Source organism: Labrus mixtus, chromosome 3 (genome assembly GCF_963584025.1).
Source record: "Labrus mixtus chromosome 3, fLabMix1.1, whole genome shotgun sequence".
In the NCBI taxonomy this organism is placed as follows: Eukaryota; Metazoa; Chordata; class Actinopteri; order Labriformes; family Labridae; genus Labrus; species Labrus mixtus.
The window spans coordinates 32,050,702-32,075,701 of NC_083614.1; the positions used below are offsets into that span (position 1 = coordinate 32,050,702).

General features: G+C 40.9%; 2 protein-coding genes across 3 annotated transcripts in view; one reads left to right on the forward strand and one right to left on the reverse strand.

Moving 5' to 3' along the window:
• swt1 (SWT1 RNA endoribonuclease homolog) overlaps window positions 1–7,624 on the forward strand; it is a 28,342-nt gene extending 20,718 nt beyond the window's left edge. For both annotated transcript variants that reach the window (XM_061034594.1, XM_061034595.1), the window contains exon 17: window positions 5,769–7,624. In XM_061034594.1, the coding sequence (XP_060890577.1) occupies window positions 5,769–5,856 (88 nt within the window). In that variant the 3' untranslated portion in view covers window positions 5,857–7,624. The remainder of the gene's footprint in view (window positions 1–5,768) is intronic.
• A 1,683-nt stretch (window positions 7,625–9,307) lies between these two features.
• On the reverse strand, window positions 9,308–24,784 carry ivns1abpa (influenza virus NS1A binding protein a). Its single transcript, XM_061034596.1, has 15 exons — window positions 24,602–24,784; window positions 19,947–20,246; window positions 19,654–19,787; window positions 18,459–18,628; window positions 18,288–18,363; window positions 18,008–18,181; window positions 16,136–16,261; window positions 14,401–14,511; window positions 13,795–13,936; window positions 13,407–13,631; window positions 12,930–13,051; window positions 12,578–12,704; window positions 11,842–11,973; window positions 11,446–11,619; window positions 9,308–10,575 (listed from the first exon to the last, which is right to left on the reverse strand). Exons 3-15 carry the CDS (start codon window positions 19,762–19,764, stop codon window positions 10,313–10,315), a joined length of 1,953 nt encoding a protein of 650 aa, XP_060890579.1. The 5' UTR covers window positions 19,765–19,787; window positions 19,947–20,246; window positions 24,602–24,784; the 3' UTR covers window positions 9,308–10,312.
• Window positions 24,785–25,000: the final 216 nt, after the last annotated feature.

The window sequence follows — 25,000 nt, forward strand, 5'->3', positions numbered from 1 at the left end:
TACCAAAAAAGTGGAAGTTAATGTATTTTATTCACTGCAGCTGCTGTCAGTTTCTCCTCTTATCAGGCTTTTTTCATAACATCTCTGACAGTGTCCTGCTGTCTCACTGTCAACTTCTACTTTGACCAACTTCTTTTCACGTTACTAGCGGACTTTATTTAAACGATGGATGTTAAACAGAGTATATGTACCGCTCATTAAAGGACTCCCATAAACTCTCATAGTATGAAGAAAGTGCTGACTTACCAGCTTAGCCGGGGTCAAAGCTGAAGTAAATATGTGTCATTTTGAGACGCTATGGTCGCTGTAAACCGTCGTAAAAATAGCTTATTTTAACCAGATTATTTTTGGGAGGTGCTGGGATTTGTTTGCAGCTTGAAAAAAAAAAAGGCTTATTGAAGGACTTATTTAAGGACTTCAGTGTGACCTCTGACCTTTGGCTCTTTGGCTCAAGCAGCACAGTCACATTTATCCGGCTTATTCTTGCCTCCTTTCTTATGCCTGTCACTCAGAATATGAAACGGTTTAACATAAGCTGCACACTACTTTAATTTAAGATAAAACTGACACAGTTTGTTATTTTACTCCCGTGTTGTTAAAGTAAACATCAGACAATATAACTGAAATGCCATAAAACTCTTGTGATTTGTATGTAGTGATGAAACCATAAATATATGATTGGTTAAACTAACAGAAAATAAAGTATCACCATTTTATTTTATTGTTTGTTCCCGTTACTTTTTTATCAAAAAGAACTACTCTTGAGACGGCTTAATTTTTCATCAAATTTAGGAAATGTCTATTTCTGAACTATTGGAGCTTCTTTAACGTTGATGGATTATTTAAAAATAGTAGTTTCAGTATCACTAACCCCACGACAAGAGGTCCGTAAACATGGTTCTAAATCTAAACTGCTGCTACAATAATGACCACAGGTTGAATAATCCAACAGCTGTCATTGAAAACAAGCAACAGTTTGAAAAAATCATCAGATCATTTATTTTCCAGTTTTCATGAATTCCTCTAATCCAGCTGTTAACTCTTGATAAGATACAATACGATATGATTTTTGACATATCGATATCCTGGCCTACCCCTAACCCCTTTTTCATAACCCCATAGGAGATATTTACTTTCACCAGTAGATCTAATTTAAAATCTCTTTCAGCACCTTATTTTTTATAAGATTACTCTGAATTAAAACATCGTCATAGCGACTAAGTATGAACATCAGATATCAGATAAACAGAATTATTTGTACTGCTCTTCTTTTCTTCCTGTTGAATAATGGAACCAAAGGGGTTTATATAGTATTAAACACAACATCTGCTGTGTCACTTTGTGGGAGAGCTTTGTGGGCACTCAGAGCTCACGTCACTCCAGTTTTTGTTACATCAGGTCGCCACTGAGAGATGGCGTTCATCTGGCTGTGTTGTGACTGTAAATGTTTTATTTGGTACATTCACTGTGCGGGCCTTTACTTAGTGAGAGCATTATCCGGGTGTTAAATATTTGATTCCTGTGTTCAGCGCCCTGGTATGATGTCATTAGTTATATAAAGCCTTAAGGAGTGCGCTCACTGATGGGCGAGCGTTTGGTTGAAGCAGCCTCAACAGAAGTTCAGCAAATTGATAATGTCATGTCCATAAAGCGCATTCTGTGTTTGTTAATCATTTCTAATAACACAGACATGTTGGCTTAAAAAAAAAAATGTATTGACTGTCAGTATTAAGATACTTTACTGCCCTTTGTGATGTCATAAAGGGAAAATCACCAAATGGCCTGTTTGAGCACACATTTTCTGAAAAGTGGAGCAGGCAGAAGACCGAGGGGATGGACTTTTCTTATAACTGGGGGGTTTGTAGACTAGAGACACATATTAGTGTATGATCAAGTATATCCTCTGAAAATAACTCTGTGAGTCATGACTGTCTACAATGGGTGTAACACCCGAGTCCCACTGTCTGTGATGTTTTCAGAGTTTTCAGAGTCCTATCTTCAGTTTGTTTACATCGTCCGGACGGCCGGCTGACTCCTCCCCTCGTGTATAAAAGTTGTTTAATTGAGGGACTAGAGAAAAGAAGAATAACATACTGTACTCACTGATTAACTGTGTTTCTAGATCACGCTCATTTCAGGTAAATTTACATGCAGTGTGACGATACGAGCATAATAAAGATCGCTAGCATTAGCATGCTAACACAACAATGCAGCGTGAGTTGTTTTTGTTTCATGCTGGTGCTCAAGGGCGACATCTGCTGGATCAAAAAATCACATATAAAGCCTTTAAAGTTTGTTTTTTCTTGCCGTTTACTTACTCTTGAATTCTGAATGGTTAAGCATACAGAAGGGACCCAATAATGTATTTTCACAGGGTAGGGTTCAGTACATGAACACTTATGAATGCCTTGTTTACAGTACACAACTTTCAACATGCATCCACATTGAGCTCATTTCTGAATTCTATTTTAATTTTACGTTTTTTTTTTTAAGGTGATGATTCAGGAAGTGAAAAAATGTTAAATGATTTAATTTCTGTTTCTCTGCTCCGTTGGCCTTCTTCTAGAAAACATTCAGGTCCAATATTTAATTATAATCAGACGTGCATCTCTTATGACCTACCGTACTCGTGCTGTTTTCACAAGTGTCTGTGGTTTTTTCCTGGTGTTTGTTTGGAGCAACACCTTCGTTCTTTTCACCTGTGGATGTGTCATTAGAGTTTATGGATGGTAGCTCAGCTGCAGGTTAAAAAAGCATATCACCTCGTTCTTCTATTGAAATCGTGTGAATTCATGTCTCGGTGTTAGCGTCATTATTTAGCTTGCATGTCTCCTTACACGATTAATGCCTGCAGCCTTCAATATTAAACACCAGATTTATTTTTAGCCCCTGTCAGCAATGATCACACGGTTTGCACATTATCTTTATGTAACAAACTGAAGGACCAAGAAAACACTGTGTCACTGTTTCGTGGAACTCACCGTCCTTTAGGGAGAAAGATTAGTTGAATAACAAAATCCCGAAAGCCTGAAAATCATTTTTTCTGTTGCACATTAATGAGAAACAGATCCTTCTTCACACTCTGCTGTTTCTCATATCAGTCTTTTCATTTTATCTTTAAATATATTGAAAAGTCAGTTGAATGGAAAATGGATTATAGGTATATGTTTAAACTCAATGGAGACCAATCTAGAAGGTCCTCTCCAATCATTTATTCTATTATAATAATGAAATGTATTTTTTTTATCATTTGCTAATTAGGCCGCACCAAAAGACATTTAAAGTCTTTATATGTGATTCTTCACACTTAAATATAATATAAATCAAGTATATCCTCTGAAAATAACTCTGTGAGTCATGACTGTCTACAATGGGTGTAACACCCGAGTCCCACTGTCTGTGATGTTTTCAGAGTTTTCAGAGTCCTATCTTCACTTTGTTTACATCGCCCGGACGGCCGGCTGACTCCTCCCCTCGTGTATAAAAGTTGTTTAATTGAGGGACTAGAGAAAAGAAGAATAACATACTGTACTCACTGCTTAACTGTGTTTCTAGATCACGCTCATTTCAGGTCAATTTACATGCAGTGTGAAGATACGAGCATAATAAAGATCGCTAGCATTAGCATGCTAACACAACAATGCAGCGCGAGTTGTTTTGGTTTCATGCTGGTGCTCAAGGGCGACATCTGCTGGATCAAAAAATCACATATAAAGCCTTTAAAGTCTTTCTACATTAAACATCTTACAAGCCAACCCTGTGCCTCATTAACTGTCTTTACTTCACAGTCCTTTCAGTGAGACACTCTGAAGATCACTATTCAGCTTTAATCTAATGAAACAAGTGATTTTAACTGTGGAATCAAAGTGTGAATGAAGATTTCAACAAAAGGAGACGTGGCATAATGGGTGAAAATATATTTTAAAAAATGTATTAAAGCATGTTCAAGAATTGAACCCCAATATTTTTAAGAAAGCCAACAACACCTTCCTGCACATTTCTCCCACGTTTGTGTTTCTTTTTTCCTCTGATGTCAAACAGTAGATGCAGACACCTGTGATTAGTTGCAGTGGAGATGACCCACGAGTCCATGGCGGCGTCACGGGGGAGATAGAGGAGTAAATCAAATTGAAGAGTAGATTGTGATCATGTGATTGAGGATTAGCTTGTTGGAGATCAGTTATCAGTTATGTCATCTCAGAGCATCATGTGGTTCTCTGTTCAATTCAGTACAAATCGTTGTCTCTCTCCTGTGGACATCCATTAATTACCTGACACACACATGTAGGCTGTTCTATAACACACAGCTCTGCCTCTTTGTGTATACGTTGTGTATGTGGGTCAGTGGCTCTGTGCGTCACTCGCTTTGTGTGTGTGCGTTCAGAGGTTCTGATGCTCTTCCACATGACCTGTGTGTCTCACTTATGACTCCATAGTTGTCAATGCAAACACATGTCACACGGTCCCATTGTGCATAGAACACGCTGGAATCTGAGGTGGGTCATGAGTGACAGACCAGCAGCACTTTTTTGGGAGTAAAATAAACCCAGGAAGAGTGAACAGACGAAACTCGAACCTGCCGTTTCCCCGGGTTATGAAAACACATGCAAGCTGCACTGTTGGTGTGGATGTAGAGTGAAAAGAAAAAAAAGAGGGCGTCCACATCCAGCACATTCTGCGCTTTCTCTCCTCCGTCTTTCTGCCGGAGGTTATGTAACGCACCAATGGAAACAAAGCAGAGGAGGAAACAAACAAGGAACAAGCTCCCTCAGTGTCTCTGCTGCTAAGCAGCCGTTACCAAGACAGTAGTGAGCGATTTGTGTTTGTGCTCAAAGACTGTTAAGTGTGTGAAGTTGGTGCACTTATAACTGCGTAGATGTGTGTTGAACATGCATTTATGTGATGTGGTCGTTACCAGAAACATGTGATTCAACTGGAGAACAGGGAGTGTGAATAGCTTCCACTGAGAGCCAGAGCTTCTGGATGCTGCAGCGTACAAAGAGGCTCTTTGTCTGTCATGGACACTCCGTGCTGAACATGGTCAGCACATAGAAAGTGATCAGCAGTTTCACTATTCTCCACAGAGTTTGACTGTTGATTCAAAGCATCACAGTTTTCAACCAGAGCCCCATCCAATTTAATTTAACCTTTATTTAACCAGATTTCTATGGAAGCCCATTTCCGCCAGTTAAAAAAAAAAAATTAAATTTTGGCTTTGTTGAGATTTTCTTTTGACCATAAAAAGTTGAAATTATGAGATAAAAATGTCATAATAATGAGATAAAGATCAACATTTTCTCTGTTCATCGTGACCCATGCTCAAGTGGTTTATTCCGTGACTTCTGCTCCAGGCGCCTGTATGTAAATTCCTTGGATGTAGTCTTCAATGTGACCGCGATGCATCCTTGAATGTCATAATTTCAACTTTATTATCTCATTATTTGTTGATCTTTATCTCATTATTATGACATTATTATCTCATAATTTCAACTTTTTATGGTCAAAAAAAAAAATCTCAACAAAGCCAAGTTTTCATTTTATTTTTTTAACTGGTGGAAATGGGCTTCCATAGATTGCTCCCATTGAGATTAAGAACCTCTTTTTCAAGGGAGACCTGGTCAAGACAGGCAGCAGCAGCAGCAAGAGTTACAGACAGACACAAAGAGAGACACAGAAGAATTTACAGACATTACATTTGATCTATTATATCATCTAGAACCAGTCAGCTGATGTCCCTGTATCTAATGCCTCTTCACATGTCTTCTCAGGGAGAAGCTGAGAACTGGAGGAAACCTGTTAATGGAGCTGAAAGGGGCCCTGGATCAGTGTGTTTGGACCTTCACCTCTCGGTCCTGATTGGACCAGAATCAGGGAGTCTGCACATAAAACCCACACAGGTGCCATATAGACTGATATCCTAAACTTGAACTGTAAATTAAAGGGACCTCAGACAATACTGCTTCACTACTGCTGAAACTTGTTTCATTTTGTTTTTCATTTTCCAGCCATAGAAATGTTTTTGCCGACGAGGTGATGCAACCCCTCCTATAGGGTTGAATGCTTTTGTTAGCTAGAGCGCTATCTTCTGTATCCGGCTGTAGAATTCAACTGTATCGGGTTCTCCAATAGAAACTTCACAGGGCTTCATGTCATTCAGTTCAGTTAGTCTAGAAACATATCTGTACATATAATACAGTATTTTTATATTTCAAGTGTTCATAATGCTGTCTTTTAATTTATTTTGTACAATTTGTTCATGAAACATTTTGTTCATGCAAAACTGTAAGATGGGATAAAAACGAGTCATTTATTGGAACCTCCTGAATGTGCAGTACGCAACGATTTCTGACAATCAGCTTTTAAACTGTTTGAGTTTCTATATTTTGTGTTCACTACTTTTCAACCCGGACTAATGAACACTTGTTTCTTTAAATTGATGGTTCTTATACTTTAGCAAAACCTTTAGGCTTAAGTTAGTAGGTTGACCTTTTTGGTAAATACAGATTTTGAAATAGATGATCTTTGATGACAGTCTGTTAAATATAAAGCTAGAGCTAAGGGACGGTTAGCTTCGCTTTCTTAGTTTAGTTAAGCATAAACACTGGAGGCAGGTTGAAACCACTAAACTCTGTTTAAAGGAAACAGAAGACCGCCTAGCAGCTCAATTATTGACATGAACTGCTGCCATATTTTTCTAGCTTTGGTAAATATGTGCTGACTGTTTCTTGGCTGTGATTAACTTGTTGTCTCTGTGAGGCTGTTAGACAACCAGTGACTTTGTTTTATAGCATACCCTATTCAAATCTGAGGAGTAATAAACGTTTTATTTTTCATAGAAGTTTTGATTTTATTGTTGTGTCATAAATACATTTGTATTTTTATGATCCCACTCACCCTCTCAGTAATTCTTTATATAACTGTGATGACATTTTCCCAGTTTGCGACTGAAGGTTCCTGGTTCTAATCCCCATGGGACAGAGCCTTTCTGTGTGGAGTTTGCATGGATGGATTTCTACAGAATATTAAAATGCACCAGACGATCACAGTCTGTGTAAATGTTTGATTTAAAAAATGGTCTGGCCTGAGGATAAAAAATGAATCATTTCTAGGCATCATCGAGATCATAAAATAACTTTGTAGATGTCTTCTGCTTTTTGCCTGCTGCATTGAAATGTCTGTGTTTTCCACAAAGGGTTATGATGATGTTGTGTTTACAGATTGCTAAAGGGTAGTGGCATTCAAAAGAATCGCAGACACTTGAAAACTCTTGTTTCCTCTTTTTTTTTTTTTTTTAAAGACTTTTAGTTTCCAGTCTAAGCTAAGCTAACTTCATAGCCAGTATTACAACCAGCTGGACTGTCCACGTGTCTCTGTGAGAAGCTGCAACTGATTGGCTCTTACTTGTTTTAAATAAAGGTGAGCTTGAGACGTGCATGTTACAGCGGTAATCGTAACAACATTTACATCGTCTACTTTGCAAAACCAGCAAAAGTTTTCAGCTTCTGCTTGTTTCGGTGTTTTATTTAAAGTGAAAATGTAAATAATTTTCAGAGTAAAATATATTTTATGTGAAGGAGTTAAAATGTTTGTAACAAAAAAATAAATATATATTTTGAAGCATTGACTCATTTCCTGCTTTCGTTGTGGTACATCATTTGGCTTTCAGGAGAGGCTCAGCTGTGATGTACGCTGAGTGAGCTGTGATTGATTTCCTTGAGTGTGTGTGTGTGTGTGTGTGTTTCCGTATATGGTAGCTAAGGGGATTAGAGCTAAAGTGACGCCAGCAGACAGTCAGAGATTACAAACTACTGCCTCTGTGACACATAAGAGTTAAAACACAAGATGTAACGCGGGGAGAATAATGAGGGTCAGCAATGTCCCCCACCTTTTGAAGTTCATTGAATCAGTGCAGAGGTGGACACTTAACATGCAGCTCTAATTTAACATTTTTGTTTATTGTTTGCTGACAGAAAAAAACAACCTAAGCATTTTATAATAGCATGTGGTGGAGCTTTTAGAGCACTGCATCTCTAAATAAACAACACAACTTTGTGTTATTACATTTTCTACATGACCCAATATATTGAGTTTTTAAGATATATCGATATATTTTCAAACAAGATAACGGGTAAGACAACATCGTTAATATGGATATAGTTTATGTTGCATTAAAATAACGTTCTTGAGGTGCCAGGTCTCCTTTTTCTCATCTCACTGATGATGACTGACTGTCTGTCCCTCTTCACCCTGCTCCTCCTCTCTCTCTCTTTTATTGTATTTAAGGAACATTTTTATTTTATATTACTTTTTAAATTCACAAACAGTTTATTTTCCATGTGTTTTCACTGTTGAAAAAAGGCATATCGATATATATCGAGATATGAGTTTTGGTCCATATCGCCCAGCCCTAACCACCAGTTACATGTTTGAGTATGTCTTTGGTTTAATGAATTCACCATGTCTTTGGTTTAGTTCCTGCCTTCTGGCATTTGTACACTCTAAATTAAAAAGAGGAAGCCGGCAGATCATGTTTCCTGTTTCCTGTGTGAGAGGCGGCTTACTGGACATTTGCTTTCACACACTGCAGGAATAAAAGCTCAGCAGACAGACTCATCAGTGTCTAAGTACTAAATCCTTGCTTCCTGTGGCACGTGGCCCACATGCCGCCCGCCTGTTTTAGTTGTGACTGTCAGGTGTGTCAGCAGAGATTACCAGAGGCTAACTTGTGAATGAGAGCAGGTCGGGGATTTGAGGAAAAAAACTGACCGACTGGCAGTCTGTCTGTCTGCGGTGTCGGGGCTGGTGCAGATGCAGCTGGTCCTATTTTTAAACACTCTCAGAGAGACCGGCGACATCCCTTCCTGCTGAGGTCTGTGAGCCAGTTTAGTATAATCTCTCCTAAAAGACACTTAAGAGGAGCAGAAAAAAAAAAACCTGGCTTAGTGCAGTAGTCCCTGAGGAAGATGGTGGCAATCAGAGCTACTGCAGTGACCAGGATGCAGTAATTACTAAACATTAAGAGTAACACAAGGAGGCTGTAAAGACTAAATTTAGGGTCAGAATGTCAGCTGTTTGAGAATTTTATTTCAGGCTTGCAGCAAACTGGTTCAGCTGCTGATCTCTGACTTTAAAGTGCTCAAGTATAAAATACAACCAACCAGAAATATCTCAGGTTTTTACTTCTTCAATCCTTTTTTTTTTTTTTTTTACAAATCTCTAAAAACTAGCAGTGATAAACAGTACAGCCAAGTTATTGCCCGACATAAACTTAATGACTTTCAGACAGAAGGCAAAAGACAAAAAAAAGTAGATTTAAATGATTTATTAATTAAGAAATGTTACAAATGTGATATTTTTCTCACTCTTAACATTCCTTCCAGAAGAATCTGCCAATGCCCGACACTTTAAAACACTAAAAAGAAAAAAAGGATCTTCAGTAAACTGCATCTCTACATACATCAATTAGTTGAATCACAATAACAAAAAAGTTTGGTTAGCAGAAGCATGGTTGTGCGTGTGTGTGTGTGTGTGTGTGTGTGTGTGTGTGGTGTGTGTGCACAAAAACGTAACTAAAAACTGGCACTGGTTAGATTCACTGACTGAAGCCGTCTGCTACTACTTTTGTTTTCTTCTTTCGGTAAATCAGCAGTGTATAAAAAATATAAAAAAGGCCATTGTTTAAGATTCAAAAAAAGCAATTCCAGCTTGTTTTAAAAATGACACAAAAAGCCATGACAGGTGTTTTTAATCAACTCGCACTCATCAGTAAGGCTTCAAACCGCTGACCTTTTAAATATGTGAGGAAAACATTTCCACCACAGAAATACTCTTTAAATATAACTTTGAATCTTCATGTCAGTTTGTAACCACTCCATACCGCTACCTTCCAAGTGACCACTGATAGCTAGCTCATCTGAAAACCCCTCGACGAAGTGACAAACCTTCAACTCTAGGAGGAAAAAGAAAAGCACTAAGTGTGTAGTAAATGTTGGCATATGACAAAAAATGAGGAAGAAACAAAATATGTACAACATCACAGAAACATTGTATGCAATTTGCAAAGGCGTCAATGTCGCTTTTGGGCAACCCAATTCATCCCCGCACGCCAAATATAAGCCAGTCTTCACTGAAGACCCCTCATCCCCTCCCCCTCCCTCCCCCCTCCCCCCCACACACGTATCCGCTCATACACACAGAACATCACGAAACACGATTACGTCACTAAGCCTGTTAGTTTGGAAAAAGGTGAAGCACTGTGAAACCCCCCCCGCCCCCCGCCCTCCCCCAACCCGTCTGCCTGTCTCTCCCCTCCTCAGTCGGAGAGGGGAGTCAGGGTCTGGGTGCAGTCGTTCCACTCGTCTGTATCGGGGTTGTACACCTCCATCGTGTTGAGGAACTCGTTCCCGTCGAAGCCGCCCACAGCGTAGATGGTCTCCCCCAGCATGGCCACCCCGGCGTTGCTGCGCGATGACGTCATGCTGCCCAGCATTCTCCACTCGTTGCGGGAGGGGTCGTACATCTCCACGCAGCGGAGCGCGTGGGAGCCGTCGAAACCGCCGACGACAAACATTTTGCCTGCGCAGGAGGGAGAGACGCTGGGTTAAGCATCATGTGACAACACAGAGGAAAACATCCAGAAGTTAAATCCTGACTCTTCAGTCGGGCTCACACTGCAGGATAATCATTCAGCTCCGATTCTTTCTTCTTCCCGACAATCTCAGCGTCGCTCCCGACTCGAGGCTGCTCAGACCCGATTATCTATTATTGACACTTTATATTTAGGTTAAAATGTTTCGTTTACTTGCACTGTTGTTAATTTACTGCTCTGTGTGCTTTTGAATTGCCCCCCGGGGACAAATAAAGTTTTTTGAATTGAATTGAATCTGTTCAGATGATCTTGTAGTGTGAGCGGTACAAAGATCCAATCTTAACGTCCCCGATCTGCCCGCCGATCGTCGGGGACGCCCCGATTTATTTCAGACATGTTTAATATTTAGAATTTAAAATCTTGAGGATTACATCATGAAAGGGTCCTGCAGAAGTTGTGTGTGACTACAATATAACAACGAGAGACAAGGGAGGACTGTAGTCATGGCGACCAGCGGCACAGATCATCAGTGCAGCACTTTTCTGAAACTTGTATCCATATATCTACGATTGTATCAACTTTTCTATATCCTACAACAACTTCCACTTCCTTCTCTTTCACCAACCGTCGTCCTTTGTTTTTTTCAAAAAAAATTGTCTCCGTCCCGATTTCACTCGTACAGTGTGAGCACGTCAATCTCAAGGTCTGGTCGGGCGTCGTAAACGATTCAGTCGTACAGTGTGAGCCCGGCTTAAGTTTGCATCTTGTCAGCATGTTGATTGGTCGGTGTCCCACACAAACAAACACACACTAAAGAAGCTCCCATAGATATGAAACTTTCTGAATTACTGTCTCACCTTCGTGTATAGCAACGGCGGCCCCCCTGCGAGCCACGTTCATGGGGGCGATCAGGGTCCAGGTGTTGTTTTCCGGGTTGTAGCGTTCCACAGTGTTCAGGCAGTTCCACGACTCCGCCCCTCCAATCACGTACATGAAGCCTTCCAACTCACAAACCGCAGCCTGGTGCCTCCCTGAAATCAAAATTCCCTGAATGAGACCACTGAGAGGTTCTCTGATAAAACTGTCAGCCTACTTATCTCTGTTCCAACAGCCCAGTTTCCCCAAAGGGAGCAATTAAAGCGCAACTTAAAAAAGACAGACATTGGCTTGAACTTAAAAACATTATTCAGCTTCATGTTTGTTGTTAGATCAGGTTATTTATATGAAAGGTAAAATAGTGTGTCGACACGTACTGATGTTAAGGGAGGCACAGTTGGACCACGTTTTGGTCACAGGGTCAAAAGCGTCACAGTTCTTCAGGCCCTTCTGCCCGCAGGGGTCCGAGCCTCCCACCACATAGAGTTTGTTGTTTAATGAGCAGACTCCTACAAACAAGAGAAGACAGAGAAGGAATGAGCCAAAGAGGTAAACCAGCTCCAGTCAGTAACAGAGTGGCTGTAGAGACAACTCAAACAAAAATCCTCTTGCCACTTCTTGCAGGACTAGAAGTTTCTGACTCGTCGGCTATTTCCCAAAAGACACATTTTTAAAGTAATCCAAAAATGAAAGGAGGCAGATTTAAAGACGATTTATTCCTCAAAAAAAAGAATCGCCGGTTACAAAATAAGCTCTTATAAATGTCACGCGTTTACTAAAAGAAAACCTCTCGGATTCGACCAAAAACTAAAACCGTGACGGTCAGAAAACTGTTGCTCCTCGTCCTGCTCGTCTGAGTATTTATTCACCTGTAACCCCACATGACAATTCACGCCAATTAGCTGCGCTTTACAGCATGAACACACAATGTTTCAATACGTGATAAATATAAAAAATGTAAATTAATTCTCAAATTAAAAAGCAAAAACTCTTAATTATACACATACAATTATATTTTTCATTAACCTGTTGTCCTCTAACAGTGGCTGTTGAATTGAATAACTCCTGATGTCCCCGACAATGAGTTACTGAATCCTGGCATGAGGGACTGACCTGCGTTGCAGCGGTTGGTCCTGAGCTCTGGCACTTGAGCCCACTCATCGGCCTGTGGATCGTACCTCTCCCCACAGCTCAGCTCATCAGAATGTCCATTTGAGCCTCCGATCACGTACAGCTGACCCTGAGAGGGGAGGAAACCGAAAAAGGATTAGATAATGCTACACCAATGGGTATATTTGAATTTACACACACACTTACTGATAACAAGTAAATACACAATTAACTGTCATGTTTGGAGTATAATAGATAAGTGTGTGAGTGTTTGCACAGAGACAGTCGTTCAAACACTGGAAATACTATATCTGTCAATAATAAATCTGCGATAAAGACGGATCTTAAACGGTACCATGAGCACGGCCATCTGGAATCGAGCCCTCGGAGTCCGCATGGGAGCGATGAAGGTCCAGCGGTCCTCTTTGGGGTCGTAACACTCCACAGTCCTCAGACACTCCTCTCTGTTGTAGCCTCCTGCAGGAACATTAACATCACTTGGAATGAAGCTCTGTGGGCCCACTTTTTTATTTTTTGACCCAGTGCAGCACTCACTTCTACCTTTTTTTCCCCAACAATGATTAATTATCTGATTCTTTTACGCACTGACGCTCAGATAAATCATGCATCCCTCTTTAGCCTAAGCAGAACAGTACACATACCATGATGACAATTCTGCTGCAGGAATTGACGGCCCTTGAGCTACACATCAAGACCGAGCACCCTGAGGTAAGTTTATCTATTCCTGTGCATCCCCAGTCTCTTTGGTAGCTCCATTAACACACACATGACAGGTATATGTAAAACACTTCTAACCCTCTGTAGTGCTCACCTGCTGCGATCAGTCTTCCGTTCAGGGACGCCGTGCCCAGGCCAGAGCGAGCGTAATGCATGGGTGACAGCGGTTGCTCCTCGAGCTCCTCGGGCTGGGCCTCGAAGCTGAGGCTCTTCATCAGGCAGGGGGTGGCAGAGGGAGAAGTCTGAGGGCTGCTGCGGCCGTGCAAGAAGATCACACACAACACGCCATCCAGCACAGCCAGACACAGGTAGGTGTTGTCTAAGGGGAAATGGGTGAATGTTAACACCGCTTCAGGGAAAGAAAGATTTGAGATTATGCTCTAGATTTTGGATGAAGTTAAAAATAATTCATACATTCTAAGGATATATCTTAAAGAAACACTCCTTGACCATTCACACACAGTTCACACACACACACTTACTTGTGGTCTTCTCAGAGGCGATGTACTTCCATTCTCTCCTTGCCGTCTGTTTGGGGGCATTAGCTGCTTGGTTGGAGGGCGACAGGCTTCCTGAGGAGCTGCAGCTCATCTGTCTCTGGGTACTCTCTCGCACGGGTTTTTTCTGCAAGAGCACAGTGCAGCTACAGAAGCCAAGCTTGCACCACGGGGCCCACTAGGGGGGCCAACACCAGCTCAACGACACTTTGATCAGGCTGTCTTAACCTAGCCATTTCAATCCAAACAACACACCACTGCAAAACTACAGCCTCAGACCACATTACAAGCAGTTCAGTCACAAGACAGACAACTAGTTGAGATTAGTTTAAACCCAAACATGGTTTTAATATATGCTCGACGGCATAGCCAGACAGGCATCATGGCTAATTTGTAGGTAATCTACTGCCATTAGTCTTTTACATTGTAGCTGAAATGTGGTATTAAATGAGTCTACTTGTTGCCAGGCAACAGCCTGTGTACTGTTTTTAATGCATGGCCAGGCACACACTTTTGTAACTGAGGTAGTAGACACTGCCAAGCAAAAATGTGATGAACACTTCATCACAAAGGCCCCGAGCTGTTGAGTACCTGCACAAACTGAAGGTGGTCCTCCTCGCCACCAAACACCTCACTGTGCCCCTCTATCACCAGCCCTCCATCCACCAGCTTATGGTCAGGTGAGTAGTACAGCGTTTGCACCTGCAAGACAAACAGCAACAACACACCCATGTGGCTGTCTCCATTGCAACACACCAAGAGCCCCAGTATGAGGACGGGAAAGAAGTTAAGGGGAGCAGGAGGAAGAAGGGGGTGGTGGGGGAGGGGGCAGTGCTATGAAGAGGAAGAGGAAGAGGGGGAGGGGACAAAGGTTTGTATCTTCAGCCTCTTGGATGGAAAGCTTCCTTTAAAAAGACACACACGCTGCAGCCACCGCATAGAGTGGGTTAAGTTTTTACGCTTTAGAAAGGTATCAGACAAGAGAGAGTCTCCTCAATTTGCATCTAAAAAAAACAAAAAAGAAGGAGCTAATGAAGAATGTGAGGCTGCATCTGGAAAGATCTTCTGTGAAGAGTTTAGGAAGAGGAGGGAGGGGCTGCTTGTGTGGTGGCTCTCTTTCCAGCCCTGCTGCCCTGGAACCAGGTCGTCAAAGCTGAAGGAGTTGGATCATTGTGTTGTAAGCCACAATGGGATGTCATATCCAGATGACTTTAGTGCAGCATACTGTTGTTAGAAACCATCAAGCTTTTCTCCATCTTTACCCAATGATCAAATCAGATATAAAAGGAAGACCAAATATGTTCTTTTGTGGAGGAAAAAAAAACGATACGAGGATGCGCAAGTTATTTAGTTGTCCATCAGCGGGGGAAATAAAAAGGGAAAAAATAATGTAGATTTTGCTGGAAACTATATTACATTTAAGATGACTTATTTATTTTTAGTTGGGCTAAAAAAAATATTTTTTTATTGAGCAAACCAATATGCTTATGTGCAATGTCGTTTTCTGTCCAGTGCCAGTGAGTTGGGTTTGATTTTGCCAGTAAGAATGTGATGTTATGTGCAGTAAAGTAAGCCTGTAGTAGGAGACTGTGGTGTATTTATTGCTGAAGATTGGTGATAAGTGGGTGTTGGTAAATGTAGAAATGGGATGCATCTGTATATGTGGCATGGACAGATGGGAGCACAGTGTTGCTTGGCTGCAAAGAGAAGCTGCTGAGAGGCAGTAGTGCTCCTCTCCTCCCCTCTCTTTTCTCTCTGACTCATTACCCTGGTGGCTCAGTCCCGGCTCCTCAGTCTGGTCTCCTGCTGCTGCTAATAAACCTACAGGAGAGATAAATCAACGGGGAGGAGTGCCTGTTAGTGCTGGAGTGACAAACACGCACCTGTTCAGATAGTAAAAGTGGCATTGAAAACAGTAGAATTAAGGGTCAGACCTTTTGAAGGACCTTTGAGAAACCTGTGATTTGTGTTTCAGAGGAGAGGAGCACTGTAATACTCAAAAATGGGGTTGTGCGAAAACCAACCACCACATACTCAAAAGAGAAACAAAAAAAAAAACAAGAGCAAACAGCAGCTCTTTTTTTGGCTCACCTCTAATTTGTAGTATGGTTCAGGGGTACAGAGTTTCTTACTGCAAAACCTCAACAAATCAGAGGGAAAAAACAACAATCCTGACATAGCAGCATGACACTGGTATGCCATTTCTACTTCAGCCTCCTTAATGACGTCTTAATGTCAAACACAGGAGGAGTCACAGGGAGGGGAATGGGGCAGGGTGGGAAGGAATATCAGCCTGAGAGTTTAGACTGCACGCCCCAGTACTGACCTCCTCCATAAGACGTTCCAGTTGGTCTCCGTTCTCCCAAAGGCTACGCTGCACCCAGTTGAGCACCTTTGAGTAGAGCTTGCCGTTGCTGGGCAGAGTCAGGTTGTCTTCTAGCATTACTTCTAACTGTAAACACACAAAGGGGAGGAAACAGGATTCAGTGTCACATACAGAAGACTGCTTAACTGAGACAATCAACAATGCATTTTAAATCTTATTTGTTGCTCATATCTGATATATCCATGGCTCCCATAACCCCGTTTAAGGAAATCTAATTTGCATTAAGTATATGAAAAATAATCATTTTTTGTGTTTTTTTTACATACAAACTTACAGGGGGCGCCAAGTACTGAAATTGGCATTTAAAGGGTTAAAATCCTGAAAATTAATACTTTCTTTATATCAAGCAACAGAGCTGGAGTTGGTTAAAAAGATGAAGTCAATCAAAGTAGGAAAAAACATCACTGTATAAAATTTTTATTGCCATTTATGAACGGCTGCCATTTTTTGCCACGAGGACGCTTAACGCTCTTTTTTAAATAGATAGTCTGAAGGTTAATACCATGTCCTATTGCTCACTGGAAAACTTGATAGCACTTGCTTATTATTAATTTACCTGACATAAGGATATGTGATTCATCACCTCCATAATAGCTTAATTTTACAGGATGGTGACAGCATCCACCTTCGCTTGTATTCATTTCCAGGGTAACTGCCAAAACAACCCATTGACCCAGTGAACAGGTTTGGATTAAACACAGACTGAAATGCATCTTAAATATTCCAATATGAATATTTTAGGCCAAGTGTGCCTCACTGAATTAATTTCTTGTCTGGCAGCAAAAAATAAAATAAAATAAATAAAAACAACCCTGTGGATTGTTGATGAAACAGCAGTAATAAGCGAATGGGCCAAATAGCAGTTAGTCATCAATACTCATAATAATCAATATAGGTCAGGTTTGTGGTTCATAAGTAATATATGGCCTATTACTGAGCCTGTCCCTAAGGATTTACAAAGACAAAATCTGACGAATCAGGTTTGACTATCGTCCATATTCACATTTCCAATACAGAAGGAACACACACTGACAGCACAGTGTGTGCGGGGCGGGTCAGACCACCAACAAACAACGCCTTTTAACTTACCATTTGAAGATTTACTGTACTCTCATGATCATAAATAATCCACCAAAACAATTCAAATCCAGTGAAAGTATTAATCCAAACACAATATATCCATAAATATGCACGGCCTGCTTAAAAAAAACAACTCAGCTGTTTCGCTGACCTTTTAAAGAAACCACCAGCCAATTTTTGTAAATAATCACGATGATGAGTCCGATTTTTTAACAGGTTTGAATAATTTCAGCACTTCCCCTTAAGAGTAAAGCACCATCAAGGCTAACCATCACACACGTCTGTATTCCAACACGGCCCTATCATTTATTTGTCTCACATGCAGAACCTCGGCTGCAGAGCTCTCCTTTAAATCATGTTGAACACAGAGCTGCTCACAGTAAACCTCCTACACCAGCCCTAAATACATCCTTTAGCAGGACTTAACAGTACGGAAATCTATAAAAAGGCACATCTTCATACTCTAAAGTGATGTTAATCTCTTGTCCAAGATGAAAAGTAATAATACAAATCATAATCCTGTCTGGTTTTTTTTTTAACGCAGGAGTAAGGGGGGGAGGGGGGGCAATCTCCAGCATGTCACCCATGTATTTTCAGTTGCATCTTCTGCTATGTTACAGTTTTGCACATGCACAAGATCTTTCAACATGTGTTGCATGGTAGTTTTGTGATCACTGAATTTATCCCATTTATCTATAAATGACATTTTTTTTGCAAATTTGAAATTCATACCTTAAGGCGGGGAAGTTTGAGGAAGTCCTCCTGTTCAGACACTTCCAGTAGATGGTCCTGGATAAAAACATCCACCTTGGCCAAAACTCTCGCATCTCCCATAGAGCTGGCAAAGTTTCGGAAAGAGATGGCATTCTGGGAATCCATTTTAGACAGCAGGTAGTCGCCACATATCTAAAAGAGGTGAGATGGATTTGTTGGAAGTCAATGAGTAGTTCTTTGAAGCCTGTGAAATCCATGTGTGACAAAATTGCACTATGGGGGAAGTTAAGTGTTTCACCTGTTTCACTCGCTCCATCTTGAACCTTTTGGCGGCAGAGTAAACTTCCTTGACCAGTTCCTTATCTGCCTTAAGCCTGTGTCACACAAAGAAGACAAAAGACATTTGAGAATTCTGCAGTGATAAAGGTCAAAGGCAAAAAGTCAATAAGGCCATAAAGGTGCTACTTACTGGGCAGTGTAGGCATAGTTGAGCAAGATCTCTACAGCCTCCGGGTCCAAGTCCTCAAAAGTAACATGCGAGACTCCGTGAGGCTCGTTGTCACTGTTAAAGATCTCAAACAGGTAGGGACTGCAGCAGGCGAGAACAGCGCGGTGAGCCATCAGCTCATGACCACACACCTGAAAAGACGAGACAAGAGAAGGGCAAACAGTTGGTGCATGGAACTTTACTGCTACGAGACATTGCAGAACATTGAAGAAACAAAACTGATGTGCTGATTGTAAAAAAGGAAAACATAACATGGCATTATCGAAACACACGTTGCTGATTAACTGCATACATTTCTCGAAAGGTCATTTCATTTATTTTTAACATGTTTTAAAATAAAATAAAAACATTACAAAGAAAGCAAACAGCAATCAAAGCAGACTTTCTGTAGTGGCTCGATTATTTTTCCTTAACCAGTCCATGTTCGAAAAGGTTACTAAGTTAAATAACTTATCCAGTCCTATCCCTTTTATCTTTTTAGTAACAAAAGCAACCGATATAATGTATTACACACATTAATTGATAGACGGTACAGGCCTTACAACTCATATTGATTCAATTTTTCCCACTGACTGTTCAATTTTATATTTGTTAAATATGTTATTCTTGAAAATGTGTTTAAACTGTCCTAATGTTTTACATGTTTTCATTTCATCACTGCAGCTGTTCCATAAATTAACACCCCACATTGTAATACAGTGTAGTTTCATGCTGGTCCTTACTGCTGTTTTTTCTTTTAACATAAATATTCCTTATTGTGTTTACTGTCCCTCTGCTGGAAAAACGTTGGGCTACTGTCCAGTATCTGATCATTTTTAACTTTGTTCCAGACTTGAGTGGTTTTAAAGTCGACTAAGTCTCTCCTAAAGACGGTGGGAACAGACTCTTGTACTTGAGATATGAAAGGAATGAGAAAACAATAAGCACTGCTGCAAACAGTCAAAACTGAACTGTGTGGAATGACAAACATGAGTACCAGAGAAACATACCATAGTGCCGTTTAATATCTAGACTCATGCTCATACCTTCTGATACTTTGTGCATTTTGTCTGCTCAACAAGCATGTTTCTTTCATGTTCTTTCCAATGCTTCGACTAAGAAAGTTCCACAGCCCTCGTGTGAGATTGTGTGTGTGTGTGTGTTGAATAAAACATACCTGCAGTCTAACATCGCAGAACTGGCCACTCTTTCTCAGAGCGTTCATTTTGGCCACGGTGGAATCCAGGAAACTCTCATCCTCAAAGATCAAATAGCCGTTTGGAATCATCTTGTTGAATTTTGAAGGTTTGTCTGCAGGGGAAAAACAAAAATAAAAAATAAAAAGGAGAGCCATACAAAATGCTTTGAGATGTGCAACACTTGTACATCTGAATAGAGCGGAATAGGATTAGGTGGCTGCAATAAGCATTGTGTATGATAATCCTCCACATGCATTAGTCATGGCCTTACCTAATGGGAGTATAATGTAAATCCAGGGAAGTGTCACTGCCGAGTAGAACAGGAACTTAAAGGTAGGCAACAGGCAAAGCAGACCGAGATCACAGAAGATTTCCAAGTCTTCTTCGCCCGAGGAGAGGGATGGGGAAGTTGTTAGAAGAAATGCCAGTTGACCAAACCCGGCTTGAGCAGAAGGGAGAGGGGGAGCAGCCGCAAGGACAAACTATCAGGCTTGAAGCGACTGTAATCAAGTCCTCAGGATCCCGTTGGCTATAGAGTTGTACTTATTCTGTGTTTGTCATACATTATAACCTGGAAGAAAATCAGAAAAGAGAAAGGATTAGTTTTATTATCATATGGTGGAGAAAAAGAAATACCTAATATTGAAATCGATGCCTTCTGTTCCTGACAACCATGAAATGGTAACACGAGTCACTCCACGTGGTAAATGAAGGCAGCCTACACGCTCAGGACTGCATTTAAGATCCCGCCCCTCTACTCTTCCAATATCCTTCAAACAAGTTTTTTTTTTAATTCCCCTTATGCATAAAAAGTAATTACTGTTAAAATAAGGTAAAACTACCTGATTCAGGAAACATCGGTCAACAATCCAATCACAATATCCACATTGAATTCAGAATGAAAAGTCAGCCTTTAATCCTTATATGCCTGAAAACCAAGAGGCATACAAAGTCCTTGTCTTTGGCCCTCCTTTAACAAACTACATACTTTTAGTGCTTTAAATCTTCACACCTTTGTGTCTATGTCCAACCTAAGCCACACACACGACTGCTTAATCCATGTCTTGCCTTCAGCTCTGCAGCATGGCCCCTCTGATTCTATTTTATGTGACAAGCCCCTTTGACTGGCTCCTCCCTACAGGAACGCCTCAACTTATAAGGAAAAAGAAGGAGGGAACAATTTGTGACAGTTTTAACACAGCCAGTTGAGTTTTGAGATGCATCGGTTTCTATTTTTTGTATCGCGACTTCATAGCCCCACTATTGGCCACCATAGGAACGCCATCAACTTTTACAACCGTGGTGTATAAGCCCCCCCCCCCCCCCCCCACAACTTACTCACATGTGCATGTGTCCCTTCCAATACCAGCCCTCCCATCTCAAGACATTTTGTTCTGTTAAAAATGTGTGGATGTCACCTGGCTCCAGGGTTTTATGGAGCCCAAAATCAGGCAAGTTAATACACACAAACCTCATGTCCACAAGTAAAATTAACACAATTGATGTTATCTCTGTAAATAAATAACTCTGCCATTTTAACAATTTTTATCACCATCCCATATGGAGAGAGGGGGGGGGGACAAGGCTGACCACAGCAGCTGAACCCGAGTCTGAAACTGTATCTGCACTACATGTGTTAATACAAAGTGTTTAATCATCTCCCATGCAATTCTCACTCATGTGAAAAAAAGCTGTGATTTACTCCGCTCCTACACATATAATTTACTCGTCACTCCAGCTGCCATCAGTGGCACATTTCAGTGGCCGCGTGTGAATCATAAAGACAAGAATTTTCAAATAAAAGCCCCCTAGTTTGTGCACACAGCTTCTGTAAGAAAAGGTATAAAAACACATTCTTACAAACCCACGCTTGTAAAAAGGTCCCTCTGTACTGAAATAATTTGTTCTCTCTAAATTTGTCTTTTTTTTCTTCTTTTTGTCCAATGTTATACTTTTTATTTATTTGATTCGAGTATCAAAAGAAATAAAACATTAAAATTATACTGTGACTGGATTACATAGCCTCAGCTTTGAGCAAATGACCACACATAATAATAATAGTAAATGTGTTTATATAGTACCTTTAAAACATCGGTTTGCAAAGTGCAAAAGTATAAAAAAACAAAACATAGCAAAAGAACCCCAACACTGAAACACAGCTCAATGCAATGGAAAAGAAAAATCAACAAGTAAAAGTAAAGGTCTGCAGGGGGAGAGGGAATACATAAACCATGAAAATGGAATTGTGCCTTTCACCATTTGAAAGTGAGAAAGCTGAGTTTTGTTTGGGAGTATTTTAACTAAAAAGATGCTAAACATGTTAAAAAAACAACAACACTACTGTTTAGACGTGTGAAAGGCGGATGTGTTAAGCTACGACATGCTGGTGTTGTACAAGACGCATTTATTGGTAGATGCACGATGCTAGAATACAGACTTTTTGTATTGAACTGAGCAGCCTTTATAGCAAAGTTGGCATGGAGAGCTATAATTCACCCCGTCTGTGTGTGGACGGAGGAAACACTGACCCAGTTTTTTAATGGTTATGCAATATCTGGCAGAAGGCCCCTTGTTAAGGCTCAAAAGCACAACTCCTCCACATGGTTGGTTGCCTGTTGCCTTTTTCTTCACATTGCTCTTTAACCAGCTTTCTGCAGGGCAACAAGCCACACCCTCATCTCGCTAGATCATTCTTTAATTCAGAGTTGCTGCCTTAACCACAGCAGTGATTCAATACCTACATTTTAACTGATAATACCTCCAAGACAATTCAGACCCCTTAATCACAAGTTGACACTGACTGCATATACTACACAGGTTTATGCAGGACTTTAGATGCAGAAACAGAATTTATATTTTTGAGTATTTTCCACTGCTAAAAATGTTGCTGGTGTCCCAACAGATTCACAATTCAAAGCAATCACTTTTGAGTTTTTTCAAGCCGGATAAATGCATAAAAATCTAGAAAAATAATTCTTAGCTTAACTGTTGAAGCAATGCAAGTGAAACAATAAAAAAGGAAAGAACTATTAAATATTTTGTCAGTGTCAAAAACAGTTTAGTTCTACTTTATAAAACCTTTTAGACTCTGCCATTTGTTGTATATTTTGTAGAGTAAAAATGACCCACACTCTGTGAAGCCAGTACACACCCCAAGGCTGTCCTATAGTAAATCAGATGCTGATGAAGCAGGTCTATATTGGATCCCCTATATTTAGCGTCTTATAAATATCAAGCTGAGGACATGGGTTACATACTGTTCTAGTGGAGTAATATTCCTTCAGGTCAATGGAGTAGCAGAAGAAGTCAGACTGACTAGACCTAGTGACTTCGCTCATAGGAATTTATAGATATAGTCAAAAAAAAAAAAGCAAGGCTGACTTGGTGAGCTGTGTGTGATGATAAATGTGCACACGCCTCAAAAAGCCAGAGAACAAAAGAAGAGAACTACAAAAGAGAAAACGCGAGATTGTTCACAACTTTGTCACAGAGGGATAACTCTGAATGTATTTTCTTTCTCTCCCTCTCCCTCCCCCCCATCTGATTAGTCAGGCACAATTGCAGGTCTGACGCTGAACAATCAATGCTTGTTAGTCAGCCCTCTAGCGGTAAAGAGAGGCATTGCTGGATGTTTCACCACACTGTGTGGAAATGTACTGCTTCAATGTATCACCTCATGAGCAAAGGAATCTAATAATTTTATGAATAGAACAAGAAGGATGTGACACTGTATTTCTAGAGCATATTGAAAAAATACAAAAAAAAAGCAGTATAATATTTAGAAACACTAATATTTCAACTGAATCTACAGAACATTAAACATGGAGGGGTGACAATGTCTTAGCATGACTACCTAACATTAACTATTCACCAGACAAAAAGCCTGGCATTAGGGCAACTTGCAGCCAGGAGACACCACAAGTCACTTCAGGAAATCTGAAACGTTAAGAATCGACTTATTAGTCTCCCTTAACTAGATAATCAATTCAGTAAAAGCCAATAATGCGCAACGTCGACTGCATCAGTGAGGCCTCAATATTATGCCAAGACTGATCTCATCACAGCCCATAATGTCTGACACACAATGTGGCCCACTATAAGGAGCTGGAGGGTGCGTAAAGGAGCTGGAGGGTGCGTAAAGGAGCTGGAGGGTGCGTAAAGAAGCCGGAGGGTGCGTAAAGGAGCTGGAGGGTGCGTAAAGGAGCCGGAGCGTGCGTAAAGGAGCCGGAGCGTGCGTAAAGAAGCCGGAGGGTGCGTAAAGGACAGGGTGTACCCACGTTGGGGGGGGGGGAGGAGGAGATGGCGTGGCATGGTCAGTAACTTACAAGTCTTACAATTGGGCCACCCCAGTATCTAGTGATTGCCTATTCGCTGCAAAGCAATGCCATTAATCTGCCTCCCCACCTCCACCACCTCCTCCTAACCGTGCAAAGGGCCATGATATATGGCGACGAGCCAGGATTCATATACCCACATCCCGCCACCAGAAAGTAGGTCAGCAACCAGATCAAAAAAATCCAATTAACGTGATTTTCACACGGATAATAGAAATACCTGAGCTAACGCGTGATGTGCGTATAACTAAAGGCAATCTGATAACACTGTGTAAAGAGATGGAGAGGCTAGCTGTTAGCATGTTAGCTCCTCTTGACTACACAACCTGCTGCTCAGTGAGCATGAGGGAGCCAGGAACAAAAAAAAGCCATGGCCGGCTGATATTGAAATTTATCATTTAAGACAAAAGCCAGCATTTAATATAAACAAAAACACTGATGTCTAAAGGATGACAATCAATTTAGCTGCCGTTAAAACCCCAAAGTCGGATTTAACGGTCCCTCCCCGTGTCACCAAACCACGTTACATGACAAAGACACATTTTAAATCTACATATTTATAGAAACAGACGAAGAAGAAGAAAAATCTTACCTGAGGCGTTTGACAACAAACGATATTAGACATATTTAATGTGAATTCAGAGTTTGGTTGGTTCGGGGAGGAAGAAAGGCGCGACGCGGCTTCAGGCACGGTGTAGTCGGTGGGTGTCGGTTTCCTCTCTCTGTAGGAGAAGCACGTCCGCTCTGCGTCTAGTCTGGACTAGATCTGACGGTACGGCTGGGTTAGCTGCCGCCACGCCCCCCTCCTGTGACGCAATCACTGGTGGGCGGAGCTACAACGCCCACTCTCTTACTCTGAAAGTGATGGAATCGAGGAAATAATACAAAGCATGTCACGTCAAAGGCAGGATAAGCGTTTTTTTTTTTTATAGGAATTATATCCAGCCTTCTAATGGTGAAAACCCGGAAATGACCGTCTAAAAGCTCAAAA